The following is a 15459-nucleotide window of genomic DNA, read 5'->3' as shown; positions in this document are numbered from 1 at the left end:
GACATACAGAGTCCTTTGCCATAGATTAGAAGAGTTTTTTGGCTCCAGGCATGTAAGGAGCCAATCATTAGCTAAACATTAAATTAACAGAGACTTCAGGGGCTGCACATAACACAGAATACAGACTGCACAGAATTAGTTCAGAAAATTTGGTAAATAAACAACAATTACAATAAGCAGCAACAACAACAAATCCTGGGGAGGGAAAAAATCTGATTTCCAGAGTTGCACATTACAGTATTATAATTACTGGATATATACTATATATATATATATATATATATATATATATATATATATATACACACACACACACACAATATTATATATTGTATACAATATATATACAATATTAAGTTTTCAACAACAAAAAAGTACACATGCAAAAAAATAACAAAGTATGGCGTATACAATGGAAAAAAGTCAATAGAAACTGCCTGAGAAAGCCCAGATACTGGATTTTTCTAGACAAAGACTTTAAATCACCTATTATAAATATACTCAATGAATTAAAGGAAACCATGTCTAAAGAACGAAAGGAGGGGACTTCCCTGGTTGTCCAGTGGTTAAGAATCCGCTTTCCAATGCAGGGGATGTGGGTTCGATCCCTGGTTGGGGAACTAAGATCCCACATGCTGCGGGGCAACTAAGCCTACATGCTGCAACTACTGAGCCCACGTGCTCTGGAGCCTGTGCGCCACAACTAGAGAGAAGCCCGTGCACCACAACGAAAGATCCCGCATGCCGCAATGAAGATCCTGTGTGCCACAACTAAGACCCGATGCCAAATAAATAAATATTTAAAAAATAATAATAATAAAAAATTAAATTTTTTTTTTTAAATTAAAAAAAAGAATGAAAGGAAAGTATGAAAATGATGTCTCACAAAATAGAAGATATCAATAGATAGATATTATAAAAAGAAGCCATTGTAGACATTTTGGAGTCAAAAAGCACAATAACTGAAATGAAAATTTCACTAGGGAGCTCAATAGCAGATTTGAATAGGCAGAAGAAGGCAGAAGAAAACATGAAAAACAAATTGAAAGTATGCAGTCCAAAGAACAAAAAGAAAAAAGACAGAAAATTTAAGAGACCTGTGGGACACCATCATGCATGCCCACATACACACAATGGGAGTTCTAGAAGGAGGAGACAGAGAAAGAGTAAAAAGAATGCTTGAAGAAATAATGGCTAAAATTTTCCCAAATTTGATGAAAAACATTAATCTATCCATTCAAGAAGTTCCATGAAATCCAAGTAGGAAAAACTTAGAGATCCACACCTAAACACATCATAATCAAACTGTCAAAATCCGAAGCTGATGAAGGACTCAAAAGTTACAAGAAAGAAGCAACTCACTGTGTCTGGAAACATAGAGACCAAAAGGCAGTGGGATGAGATACTCAAACTGCTGAGAAAAAAAAAAAAAATTGTCAATGAAAAATTCAACTTCTGACAAAATTATTCTTCAGAGATAAAGGAGAAATTAAGACTTTCCCAGATAAGCAAAAGCTGAAAGTTTGTCCTAGCAGATCTGCCCTACAACAAATGCTAAAGGGTGCCCTTCGGGCTGAAATGAAACACTAGAGGGAAATTTCATAATAATAAAAGGGTCAGTTTATTAAGAAGATATAATAAACTTAATATGTATGTACCTAGTAACAGAGCTTCAAAATGCAAAAATAAAAATGGAGAGAACTAAAGAACAAGTAGACAAATTCAAAACCATAAGTGGATATTTTAATATCTCCTTCTTGGTCACTGATAGAACACATAGAAAACAGTAAGATTATAGAAGATTGAAACAATACTCTCAACCAGTTTAATCTATTTGACATTTTTAGAACCACATACCCAACATACAAAGAATTCACATTTTTTTTGGTGTACATGGAACATTGACCAAGTTCGACCATATCCTAGGCCATAAAATAAATCTTAATAAATTTCAAAGGATTTGAAATACAGAGTATTTCTTACTCTGTATGTTTTCTTACCAAGCAGAATCAAACTAGAAATGAAAACAAAGATATCTGGAAAGTTTTCCAAATATTTGGAAATTAAACACACTTCTAAAAAAATAACTCATGAGTCAAATAATACCACAATGGAAATTAGAAAATATTTTGAACAGAATGATAACGAAAACATAACATATCAAAGTTTCTGGAACACAGTAAAGGCAGGACTTAGAGGGATTTTTATAACTTTAAAGGCCTAAATTAGAAGAAATGAAGTGTTTTACAACCATGATCTAAGCTTCTACTTTAGGAAATAAGAAAAAAGAAGATCAAATTCAATCCAAAATAGAAAGAAGAAAAAGTGGACAGACACTAGAGAAAATCAGCAACTCCAAAAGCTGGTTCTTTGAACAATGAATAATACTGATAACTGGCAAGACTGTTTTAAAAAAGACAAATTACCAATATATCAAGAAGTAAAAAGGGGACATCACCATGATTCTATATTCATGAAAAGCTAATAAGAGGGATAGTATGAACAACTTTATATTAATACATCTGAGAAATTAGATGAAATGGACACATTTCTTGAAAAATACAACTTACCAAACTAGAACCAAAAAAGCAGAAAATCTAAATAGCCCTATTCTATTCAATAAATAAATTTGTTACCAAAAACCTTCCCACAAATAAAACTCTGGGGCTAGATGGTTTCACTAGTGAATTCTACCAAACATTAAAATATTATACTCTTTCACAAAAGAGAGGAGCTTGGAACACTTCTCAACTCATCATATGAGCATAATCATGTTCCAAAAACCTGACAAAGACATTACAAGAACAGAAAATTACAGACCAGTATCTCTAAGGAATAATTATGGGAAAATTCTTTAAATGAAAAAAAAAAAAAAAGACCATATCGATGGATGTAGAACAGAAGCATATGAAAAAATTCAGTACCTGTTCATGATAAAGCTTCTTAACAATCTAACAATAAAATGGAATTTCCTTCATCTGACAAAAGTGAAACATTGAAACTTTTTGATACTAATATTAGGAAAGAGGTAAAGATGTCTATTCTTATTTCTTCAGTACAACACTGAGCTGACACTCTGAGCTAGTGCTGTAGGGGAAAAAATTAAAAATAAAGATTGGAAAGAAAGAAGTAAAGTCTTCTTTATTCTCATATAGCATGACTATGTACGTAATAACCAATCGATTACAAAATCTACTAGAAGTAATAAGTATATTTATCAAGGTGGCAAAATATGAGGTCAATATACAAAAATAAATTTTAATTCTGAAAACTAGCAAAAATCATTTGAAAACTAAAATTTAAAAATAACATTTATAATACAATGAAAAATTGAAATATCTAGGAATCTACAAAAAGAGATAAACAACCTATACACTGAAAATATTAGGTAGATTAAAGAAGGCTCAATAAATAGGAAGATACACTTTGTTCACATATTAGAAGATTCAAAATTGTTAAGATGTCCACTCTCTCAAGTTGATATATAGATTAGTGAAATCCCAACAGAAATCCAAGCAGTATGGTTTTCTTTTAAGAATTGATTCTAAAATTCATGTGGAAACACAAAAGGCCTAGAAAAGCTAAAACAATCTTTCACAATGAATAACAAAGCTGGAGGACATACACTACCTGATTTCAAGACTCAGTAAAAGCTATAGCAATCAAGACAATGTGGTATTATATAAGGACAAACTCAGTGAAATGGAGTAGTGGGTCCCTAGACAGACCATTAAGGTAAATGTGACTTTCTGGCTACTGTGGTTAACTGACACCACCTAGCCACTGTTACTTCGAGGTCTCATCATTCCTACAAATGTTAAAAAGCCCTGCTCTGTGACTGTCTCTCCTACTATCAGCTCTGGCCTGGCCACCACTAAAATTCCTAGAGATGCTTATGCCACTCTCGCTAGCTCCTTGCTAATGGCTTTGGGAAAGGGCGTGTACTCTGGGCGTTCTTAGGCACCCTAACTCTTGGATGTGTCTTCTAGCCTTATATATAATATATCCATTCTAATCTCTCCACTTTCCTCAACCTCTTTATTCCGATCTGTACTATCAATCAGGGCAATTCAAACACTTTCATTTCATTAAGTGTAGGCTACAGCTTTTTCAGACTTCTAAGAGCCACTGTAACAGCCATCCTATGCCTTGGGGTCCTTGCCAGAGTATAAAATCACATATTCCAAAAGAGTGTCTCAAAGTCAATAAATTCTTACCTATCTGGTCTTACATTCTGACCCCCTTAATCAAACTCCTCAAAATCCAACCCCAGTGCTACTCCCCTGGCCCCTAATGGCACATGCTAATTCTTGTAACTCTTTTGGTGTATAGTCTCTTTACTCCCTAATCGGGTCACATGTCCCCAGCCAGGTTATGCTGGGAGAGCCATCAGAGAGCGATGTCAATCTGACCCTAAGAAGGAGAGAGGGAAAGAAGGGAGGGAGGAAAGGAAAGGAAGGGAAGGGAAAGGAAAGGAAAGATTAGTCTTAGACTGAAGTACAGTTCCGAGAAAGTTTCAGCAATGCTGGCAGGGAGTCCTTGAGAACTCCTTGAGTTCTCCTCAGAGAACTTTTACATCTCCCAGGAACAGGCCTGCCTTACTATCCCTGGTATGCTCAGGCTTGGCTGAGAAGCATGACATTGGTCAAACGTGCTGGTGGATTTTAGAGCAAAGCAGCTGGAGCTGTCAGTCAATTATGTTCTTGGCAACAAGAGATCTTAGAGGCAAATTGTCATGGCTACCACATTCCATCTGGGACATCAGCTGGGAGAACTTGAATGGCTGTGGGCTGGCTGGATATCTTTCTCTATATCCACATGGCCACTCTGTGATGAGCTTAGGCCTTTGTACAGCCTAGAGGTCTTAGGGTAGTTGCCCTTCTTACACAATAGCTTGGGGAATTAAGAGTGAGTGTGCCAAGAGACCCAGAAGGAAGCTATGTCTTCATATAACCTTGTCCGGAACCCCACATAGCATCACTTCCCCCATATTCTATCATTACACAAGGTCATCCCAGATTCATGATGGGAAAACACCACACAAGAAGTGGGAGACTATCTTGAAGACTAGCTATCATGGTGGGATATACCCATATACAAGCTCTTATAATTCTTCATGTGCCTACTACAAGCGACTGGCCTTAGCACTTTTCATAGTCCTCACTCATTGAATCATTCAGACTTTGGTCTATAACAGCTCATGGCTTATTGATTTGTTCTAAGGTTCTTTAGCATATGTTTGAGAAAATTTTTTCCCCAGTACTTTTCATTGGATTGCTTTTTAAAAAAATTTTTTTGGAGTATAGTTGATTTACAATGTTGTATTAGCTTCTGCTGTACAGCAAAGTGATTCAGTTATACATATACATATATTCATTCTTTTTTAGATTCTTTTCTCATATACATTATCACAGAATATTGAGTAGAGTTCCCTGTGCTGTACAGTAGGTCCTTGTTGGTTATCTATCTTATATGTAGTAGTGTGTGTATGTTCATCCCACGCTCCTGATTTATCCCTTCCCCACCACGTTTCCCCTTTAATAACCATAAGTCTGTTTCCGTTTTGTAAATAAATTCATTTGTGTCATTTTTTAAAAAAGTTAGATTCCACGTATGAGAGATACAATATAGTTGTCTTTGTCTGACTTACTTCACTTAATATGATAATCTCTAGGTCCATCCATGTTGCTGCAAATGGCATTATTTCATTCTTTTTTGTGGCTGAGTAATATTCCATTGTATATATGTACCACAACTTCTTTATCCATTCGTCTGTCGATGGACATTTAGGTTGTTTCCATGTCTTGGCTATTGTAAATAGTGCTGCAATGAACATTGAGGTGCATGTACCTTTTTGGATTATGGTTTTCTCTGGAGTTATGCCCAGGAGGGGATTGCAGGATCATATGGTAGCTCTTTTTTTTTTTTTTTTTTTTTGGAGTATAGTTGATTTACAATGTTGTTAGTTTCAGGTGTACAGCAAAGTGAATCACTTATACATATATCCACTCTTTTTTAGATTCTATTTCCATATAGGTCATTATAGAGTATTGAGTAGAGTTCCCTGTGCTATACAGTAGGTCCTTATTAGTTATCTGTTTTATACAGTTGTGTGTATATGTCAATCTCAATCTATCTCTCCCGCCATCTTACCCCCTGGTAACCATAAGTTTGTTTTCTACATCTGTGACTCTATTTCCGTTTTGTAAATAGGTTCATTTATCCCTTTTTTTTAGATTCCACTATAAAAGCGATATGATATTTGTCTTTCTCTGTCTGACGTCACTCAGTATGACAATCTCTAGGTCCATCCACGTTGCTGCAAATGGCAATTATTTCATTCTTTTTAATGGCTGAGTAATATTCCACTCTATATATGTACATCTTCTTTATCTATTTCTCTGTTGCTGGACATTTAGGTTGCTTCCATATCCTGGCTATTATAAATAGTGCTGCAACGAACATCGGGGTGCATGTATCTTTTCGAACCATGTTTTTCTCTGGATATATGCCCAGGTGTGGGATTGCTGGATCATATGGTAGCTCTATTTTTAGTTTTTTAAAGAACCTTCATACTGTACTCCATAATGGTTGTACCAGTTTACATTCCCACCAACAGTGTAGGAGGGTTCCCTTTTCTCAACACCCTTTCCAGCATTTATTGCTTGTAGAGTTTTTGATGATGGCCATTCTGACTGCTGTGAGGTGATACTTCATTGTAGTTTTGATTTGCATTTCTCTAATAATGTTGAGCATTTTTCACTTGCTTTTCTTTTTTTAAGATTAGCCATTTGTTTGGTTTTTTTTTTTTTTTTTTGGCTGCATTGGGTCTTAGTTGCAGCACGCGGGATCTTCATTGTGGCATGTGGGATCTTTCATTGAGGTGGGCAGGCTCTTTGTTGTGGTGTCTGGGCTTCTCTCTAGTTGTGGCATGCGGGTTCCAGAGCATGGGCTCAGTAGTTGCAGCATGTGTGCTCTCTAGTTGTGGTGCACGGGCTCTAGAGCACACAGGCTCAGTAGTTGCGGTGTGCAGGCTTAGTTGCCCCACAGCATGTGGGATCTTAGTTACCCGAGCAGGGATCGAACCCACATCCCCTGCATTGGAAGGTGGATTCTTTACCACTGGACCACCAGGGAAGTCCCTCATGTGTTTTTAGACCATCTGTATGTATGTCTTCTTTGGAGAAATGTCTATTTAGATCTTCTGCCCATTTTTTGATTGGGTTGTTCTTTTGACATAGAGCTGCATGAGCTGTTTGTAAATTCTGGAGACTAATTCCTTGTCAGTCACATCATTTGCAAATATTTTCTCCTAGTCTGTAGGCTGTCTTTTCATTTGGTTTATGGTTTCCTTTGCTGTGCAGAAGCTTTTAAGTTTAATTAGGTCCTATTTGTTTATTTTTGGTTTTCATTACTTTAGGAGGTGCATCCAAAAGGATGTTGCTGCAATTTATGTCAAAGAGTGTTCTGCCTGTGTTTTCCTCTGAGAGTTTTACAGTGTCTGGCCTCACATTTAGGTCTTTGATCCACTTTGACTTTATTTTTGTGTATGCTGTTAGAGAATGTTCTAATTTCATTCTTTTACATGTAGCTGTCCAGTTTTCCCAGCACTGCTTATTGAAGAGACTGTCTTTTCTCCATTGTATGTTCTTGCCTCTTTTGTTGTATATTAATTGACCATAGGTGCATGGGTTTATTTCTTGGCTTTTATACTGTTCCACTGATCTATATTTCTGTTTTTGTGCCAGTACCATACTGTTTTGATGACTGTAGCTTTGTAGTATAGTGTGAAGTCAGGGACCCTGATTCCTCCAGCTCTGTTTTTCTTTCTCAAGATTATTTTGGCTATTGGGGGTCCTTTGTGTCTCCATACAAATTAAAAAATTTTTTGTTCTATTTCTGTGAAAAATGCCATTGGTAATTTGATAGGGATTGCACTGAATCTGTAGATTGCCTTGGGCAGCATAGTCATTTTGACAATACTGATTCTTTCAATCCAAGAACATGGTATATCTCTCCATCTGTTTGTGTCATCTTCGATTTCTTTAATCAGTGTCTTATAGTTTTCAGAGTACAGGTCTTTTGTCTCATTGGGTTGCTTTTAAACCTATTTTAGATACTCATATTTTAGCTTTAAAAATTTAATATGTTTTTAAAGAGTTTCAATATTAACACACTGTATAGCACTTAGAGAAAAGCATATCATTATTTCAAAGTTAAAAGAAATCTCACAGTTCAAGGAATCCCTACCAACAAAGCACCATGGAAATTCTCTTCCTAAAAAGCCAAAGACTGTCTTCAAATGTTTTTCATGACTCAGCCACTATTTATTTTCATTCTCTCTAGGCATGAAATGACCTTTTGAAAAAACAAAATCCTATAAAGTTGTTTAGACGTATTTCCTAGTCCAATGGTAATAAACATAATTTTCTGGTATAAATGAAAAAATAATGAAATGTGTGGAACAGTTGGTATTTGTTCATCTTAACCTGTTCTTCCTACTCCCAACACTTGAAATAATAGTCTTTGGGTAAGAGTGGCTCTGGCGAAGGAGACAAGAAAGCGCTTTCCAGAAATAGCACACACGTTCCTTCATAAAAATAAAACCAGAGTCTTGGTTTAAGTCCAGCCAGGTTGGCTGCCTATAAATTCATTGTCAATCTTTAACATGGCCCTAATGTATCTCCCCTACCCCCTGCCATAGCAGAATTTTAATCAGGCAGTTCCCAAGCAAAGGATTTATCCACACTGGAGCAGACCTGGTTTGGAACATTTTATTGGCAATACTGGTGTCATATTTAGGAACCACAGACTTTTGTCAGACTGGGTTAGCTTGAATGACAAGTATCAATGATCAACTATATTTGAAATATTGTTAAAGTACCTAGAAATAATAGGCATTAAAATTCATTCCATTCACTGCAACAAACCTCTAAAGATTTCATGTCCTCAGTGGAACCGGCATACTGTAATTGTTATTTGGAACTTAATGTAACCTCAACAGCAACAGAGAGACAATGCAGTCCTCTCATTATGCACATGCTCTAGGATCGTTTATTTTAATGCTTTCAAATAAATATGTTCCATGCAGCACACCACAATAAATAAGGAGCAGCAATGTTCCTCTAGTAAATCCATTCATAATGTGAGTCACCGTGTAAAACGCCACATCTCAAGTCTTTGGCCCTGTACCATAGCATGACACCACATCTGCACCTAATCATATCTGGCTTCATATGGATTTAATAGGACTATGCCAGAAGTGCGTGTAAGCACAAATTTAACCAGAGGTTTCCAGCTATTAAATACAGCTACTAAGTAGTTAAAAGGCAACAACTCAACCCAAAAAAGCTCCCACCTCCCCACCCCCATTTTTGAGACAGAAATATAAAGACAGAAACGCTCTGGTGAATTTCAGGTCAGTGGACAGTATACATTTGGAATACTTGGAGCAAAGCTGGCACAACATGGCACCCAAACGGTCACGGCAATACTGATACTTAATGGACACTGAATACAAGCGGACGTGATGACTGCAGATGCTGAGCTCTAGAAGGTCAAGGTGGGGACGGCTCATTTCCACTAGGCGGATAACTCAACGGTGCCTTCCTCCTCGCTGTCAGCTCTGTTCGCACGAATCTCCACGAGGGTCCTGGCAAATCGGGTCCACTCATCATTGTGGGGAACTGCAAGCTGCAAAACAAATTAACGGAAAATGATGAACAAGATATCTTTCATGCTGAAAGCCTTGAAGCCTGCATGACTGTTCCTCTTGAAACAGATGATTCCCTTGGAATGCAAAGGAAATCAGATAGTCTTCCTTGAATCAGATCTCTGAAGTGTTGCTCTTAAACTGATAATTTAAGAGAATAATGTTACTCTCAAAAGCAAAATCGCACGTGGGATTTATAAAACATTAAAAACTTATGTAAACTATACAGTTCATACAGTATCCAAGTTAAAGCACTTGCAGTAAGAAGACCAGAATTACAGCAAACACAACAAATAAAAACTGCATTACTAGGAATTTGAAATAACGGTGGTATTGTCTTCCTAAGTCAATGCTATTGATCCCTTTTTAAAAAGTGTTGCTAACGTGCCTATATATATGACAAGAGTATAACTTACATATTCAAAGAAATCTTACTACTATAATATGACATTTTGGCTTTTCCAGCAAAATTGTATATGATGATGCCAATGAATAATAGTAACTAAGATTTACCAAGAGTTCTGCTCTAAGTACTTTACATGTATTCTACTTATTCCTCACAGCAATCCTATGTAGGATAATATTAGCATTTCCATGTTACAAAAGGAGAAACTGAGGCACAGAAAGATTAACTCATCTTGCCAAGGTTGCATAGCCAGCAAATATCAGTGCCAATGTCATCTGGTTCCAGTAATTACATGCTTAGCCAGTATGCTATACTGAATCACCAAAAAGAGGGATTATAAAATTTCCCCAAAATATCTTCTCCTGTCCACAATTCAGTAAGAAGAAAATTAACCCCACCTGACACAAATTGCATGTATGATTTTTTTTTAGGTGATTTAAAGGATAATGATTTCTCTACATGGCATCTAAAAATAAATTGTTTAAAGGTATCATGCAAGTGTTTGGAATAAAAAAGAGAATTATTTGAAGATGAGAAGCAGGATCAAGTACAAGTCTGAATGGTTTTCATATAATAAAATTTGTTTCGACTGTAGAGCCATTTTCTTGGAAGATTACCCTGTAAGATGATGTAATCCATCTACAGATACTAGTGCTACACATGCTATCCATATATTCCATAAACATTAATAACACACAATCATCCCAGTCAATATACATTTTCCAAAATAAAAAAGCAGCAAATAAATCTAAACTTTGAGATCACTTTTACAGCTGAGAAGTTTCTTACTGTATCAAGCCAGACATTTAGGACTTTTTAAAATTTAATTTTATTTATTTTTGGCTTCATTGGGTCTTTGCTGCTGTGTGCGGGCTTTCTCTAGTTGTGGTGAGCGGGGGCTACTCTTTATGTGGTGCGCGGGCTTCTCGTTGCAGTGGCTTCTCCCATTGCGGAGCACGGGCCCCAGGCACGTGGGCCTCAGCAGTGGCGCGGGCTCAGTAGTTACGGCTCGCAGGCTCTAGAGCGCAGGCTCAGTAGTTGAGGCGCACGGGCTTAGTTGCTCCGCTGCATGTGGGATCCTTCCGGGCCAGGGCTCGAACCCGTGTTCCCTGCATTGACAGGTGGATTCCCAACCACTGTGCCACCAGGTAAGCCCCTAGAACTTTACATTTTTATTACAGTTGATGATATTCTCAGATACGATCTATCCAAGACAACTTATTGGAGGGTGGCATCATCATCCTACAAAGTACTGTCCTTTAATTAGTGTTCTGTCCTGAGGTTAAATGTTTCAAGGATTTAATTCTGGAAATGATATACAGATGGGAGAGGTAAGTTTTTTTTTTCTTTTAACAACTTTTTTTGGTACTTCTTTGTTATTTCTTATTTGGACAAACGGAGTACTAACAAGAACTCTCATTTAGTCGTATGAGTGAGTTCTGAATGGTTAAATACTTCCCTAGTTATTGAAATGAATCCAAATTCCTTTTTAGACAGTGACACAAGTTCACAACAGTCTTGAATGGCACTGTTACCCCTCTGCTCAGTTCATTTTCTCTACTTTGAGTTCTTTTCCTATGTTCCACTATTCTTCATTTTTCTCTTCAATTTTACAAAATACTGCACTGGGGAAATGAAGTCCTCAAAATAAATTATACAAAGAGCGAACAAAAAGTATGAGCAGGAAAAGGTTGGCAACATATTTATACGAAAGAATAGGTCCACTCTTTCTTGTCATTTCTCCAGCTCCTGACCAAGCCCTCCCAGAAAGAACCACAAAAACAAAACAAAACGCCCAAGAAGATACAAAAGCGAATCATGATAACATATTTATAACTTTTTCTCATATAAGGTGAGAATCAAGTTAAATCTAAAATGCCTCATAACTTCATGTAACATTAAATATTGGAAAAAAGCAGGTCTCACTAGTAAAAGTGATATACTCTAGCGGTTTGGCTTCTAAACGTAACACTATACTTATTGGTTAAAATGGCACAAATTTAAGTTACTATATGATACCATATGTAATGTTTTATTGATAGCAGTGTATAGAAACTATATACTAAAACAAGAAAACAGGTCCATGTGTTTACATAGTTTCATGTAGTGGTAATGGCAAGACTTAAGAAACAACTCTAATAAAGATTATGAAACATTAAGGGTTGAATATGTGTCCAGATACAGTCTGGGACAGAATTGAGTATCACTGATGACATATATAAAGTTGCACATCTAACTTTTCAAAGACAAATTTTTTGGAAGTCTCATTCCTTTATTTGTTAAAGAAATCAAAGTAGTAATTTTAATATTTTCCATTAATAAAACATTAAATTTAAAGGGTTTTTAAGTAAAATCTTTGAGGTTTTTTTTAAAAAAATTGAAGTATAGTTGAGTTAAAAATTTAGTTTCAGGTGTGCAGCAAAGTGATTCAATTATATATATTTCAGATTATTTTACATTTTATATTACTACAAAGTATTGAATATAGTTCCCTGTGCTATTCAGTAAATCTTTGTTGCTTATCTAGTTTACATATAGTAGTTTCTGTCTGTTAATCCCATACTCCTGATGTATCTCTTCCCACCCCCATCTTCCCTTTTGGTAACTGTACGTTTGTTTTCTATGCCAGTCTGTTTCTGTTTTGTATCTACATCTGTTTGTATCATTTTTTAGATTCCACATATAAGTGATATTATATGATATTTATCTTTCTTTGGCTTACTCCACTTAGTATAATAATGTCTGGGTCTGTCCATATTGCTGCAAATGGCATTATTTCATTATTTTTTACGGCTGAGTAATATTCCACTGTGTATCTATACCACATTTTCTTTATCCACTCATTTGTCAGTGGGCATTTAGGTTGCTTCCATGTCTTGGCTATTGTAAATAGTGCTGCAGTGAACATTGGGGTACATGTATCTTTTCCAATTAGAGTTTTCATCTTTTCCAGATATATACCCAGGATTATATGGATTGGTTTTTTTGATACTGAGTTGTATGAGCCGTTTGTATGTTTTTGATTAACCCCCTGTCAGTTGCAGCATTTGTAAATATTTTCTCCCATTCCATAGGCTGTGTTTTCATTTTGTTTATGGTTTCCTTTGCTGTTATAGAAGTTTAGGTCTGATTAGGTCCCATTTGTTTATTTTTGCTTTTATTTCTTTTGCCTTTTGGGGGACTGATCTAAGAAAATGTTGCTGTGATTTATGTCAGAGAATGTTTTGCCTATGCTCTCTTCTAGGAGTTTTATGGTGTCATGTCTTATATTTAGTTCTTTAAACCATTTTGAGTTTATTTTTGTATATGGTATGAGGGATATTGTAATTTCATTGATTTACATGTTGTCCAGCTTTCTCAGCCCCACTTGTTGAAGAGACTGTCTTTTCTCCATTGTATATTCTTGGCTCCTTTGTTATAGATTAATTGACCGTAGGTGTGTGAGTTTATTTCTAGGCTCTCTATTCTGTTCCATTAATCTATGCCTGTTTTTTGGCCAATACCATGCTGTTTTGATTACTATTGCTATGTAGTACAGTCTGAAGTCTGGAAGGGTTATGTCTCCTGCTTTGTTCTTTTTCCTCAGGATTGCTTTGGCAATTCTGGGTCTTTTGTGGTTCCATGTAAATTTTAGGATTTGTTCTAGTTCTGTGAAAAATGTCATGGGTATTTTGATAGGGCTTTCATTAAAGCTGTAGATTGCTTTGGATAGTATGGCCATTTTAACTATTAATTCTAATCCAAGAGCATGGATATCTTTCCATTTCTTTGAATCATCTTCAGTTTCCTTTATCAGTGTTTTATAGGTTTCAGCATATACGTGTTTCACCTCCTTGGTTAAGTTTATCCCTAGGTATTTTATATATATATTTATATTATATAAATATATATTTATATATATATAATATGTATATACATATATATACTTTTTTTTTGGCCACACCCACAGTTTGCAGGACCTTAGTTCCCTGACCAGGGACTGAACCCAGGCCCTCAGCAGTGAAAGCACAGAGTCCTAACCACTGAACCACCAGGGAATTCTTGGTAGGTATTTTATATTTTTGATGCTATTTTAAATGGGATTTTAACTTTCTCCTTCTGATATTTCATTGTTAGTGTAAAGAAATACAACAGATTTCTGTATATTAATCTAAGAATGAATTTTATCAGATTTAAAAGTTTCTGATAAAAATATACCCTATTGTGGAACTACTGCAATACATTTGACCTTTTCCATGGTGATGGAAATAATAGGACTATATTTGTCCTTAAAAATACAGATTCACCGTCACAAAATGTTTCACAGTATTCTAACATATCTTGTCTTTTTGATCTGTGAAAGTTTCATTTAGGTTGGGAAAATATTAGAAGTTTGTTGTTTTTTTTTTAACTGCTCTGCCAAGCATTTTCCTCTCTAGAATACCATAAACTTCACAGAAAAGTTAGTTTGCTTTGGTTCACACACACAAAATTCTTGATTAGAACAGGATGAGAACACAATTGCTTCTAGAAACTTAAATTTATCTACCTCATCCTATCACACTTTTTCATCTAGCTGACTATAAAAACAATCCAAGATCATCGTAATGTTAGAAGGTGAGGTGCACACTGCCCCATTTTTAGAGTTAAATATCACCATCAGGAAGCACTTTAAGTATAATCTTAGCTTGAATGTGTGAATGTGTATTCACAGGCTGTTTCCACACCCAAAGTAATACTTTTGGCATCTGAATTACTTGTAGGTAAGACCAAACAGGTGTCCTAACAAACAAGACCACCACTCTTTTCATTTTACATCTTTGGCTGTAAACAGCATTTGTTTGGATAGAACTGTGTCCTTCTTACCCTTGGCAGTTCCTGACCCTCCTCACCTGGTTCTCTCTGATTAGAAATGTCTAGAAAAGAAGTTCATGAGCATAAGTGCATCTGAAACTTTCTCTAGGAGACTTTTAATCCAATCTTACCTTAATCAGTAAGTAGGATAAAAAAAACTCTGCTCATGTTTCTTTGACTAAGAAAAAGACTGCTGTCATGCCCTTCTAACTAGCATATATATATATATCTATTCAATACTGATTTAGTCATTATGGACTGAGGAGTACCAACTATATGGCAGGCATTATGGTAGGACTAAAGATACAGTGATGAATCATTTTGGCATATGATGACTATAAATATTATTGTGTTTTCTTAGGTCAAAATGTGTGGAACTGGCATAGTTGTTTTTTTTTAAAAACTTTACTGATATTCAGAAAGTGAGTAACCTAAAATTTACCTTTGTACAGTGATAACTGCAACATTTCCTGGTATGTGTTGTGTGTCAAGCGAGTAGCAGGGAAGC

The 15459-nt window shown here is 35.9% G+C and overlaps 1 protein-coding gene and 1 long non-coding RNA gene across 8 annotated transcripts in view; one reads left to right on the top strand and one right to left on the bottom strand.

Annotated features, from left to right (window-relative positions):
* Window positions 1-15459, top strand: part of LOC132371998 (uncharacterized) — a 36184-nt gene that overhangs the window by 9530 nt on the left and 11195 nt on the right. For all 4 annotated transcript variants that reach the window (XR_009505059.1, XR_009505060.1, XR_009505057.1 and 1 more), the window contains exon 4: window positions 14068-14162. This is a non-coding gene — a long non-coding RNA (uncharacterized LOC132371998). The remainder of the gene's footprint in view (window positions 1-14067; window positions 14163-15459) is intronic.
* DYNC1I1 (dynein cytoplasmic 1 intermediate chain 1) overlaps window positions 8761-15459 on the bottom strand; it is a 342609-nt gene continuing 335910 nt past the window's right edge. For all 4 annotated transcript variants that reach the window (XM_059933890.1, XM_059933891.1, XM_059933887.1 and 1 more), the window contains one exon: window positions 8761-9693. In XM_059933890.1, the coding sequence (XP_059789873.1) occupies window positions 9583-9693 (111 nt within the window). In that variant the 3' untranslated portion in view covers window positions 8761-9582. The remainder of the gene's footprint in view (window positions 9694-15459) is intronic.

The sequence above is a fragment of the Balaenoptera ricei genome, chromosome 9 (genome assembly GCF_028023285.1).
Source record: "Balaenoptera ricei isolate mBalRic1 chromosome 9, mBalRic1.hap2, whole genome shotgun sequence".
In the NCBI taxonomy this organism is placed as follows: domain Eukaryota; kingdom Metazoa; phylum Chordata; class Mammalia; order Artiodactyla; family Balaenopteridae; genus Balaenoptera; species Balaenoptera ricei.
The sequence above is the reverse complement of the archived record's forward strand: the minus strand, read 5'-3'. Positions and strand labels throughout refer to the sequence as shown.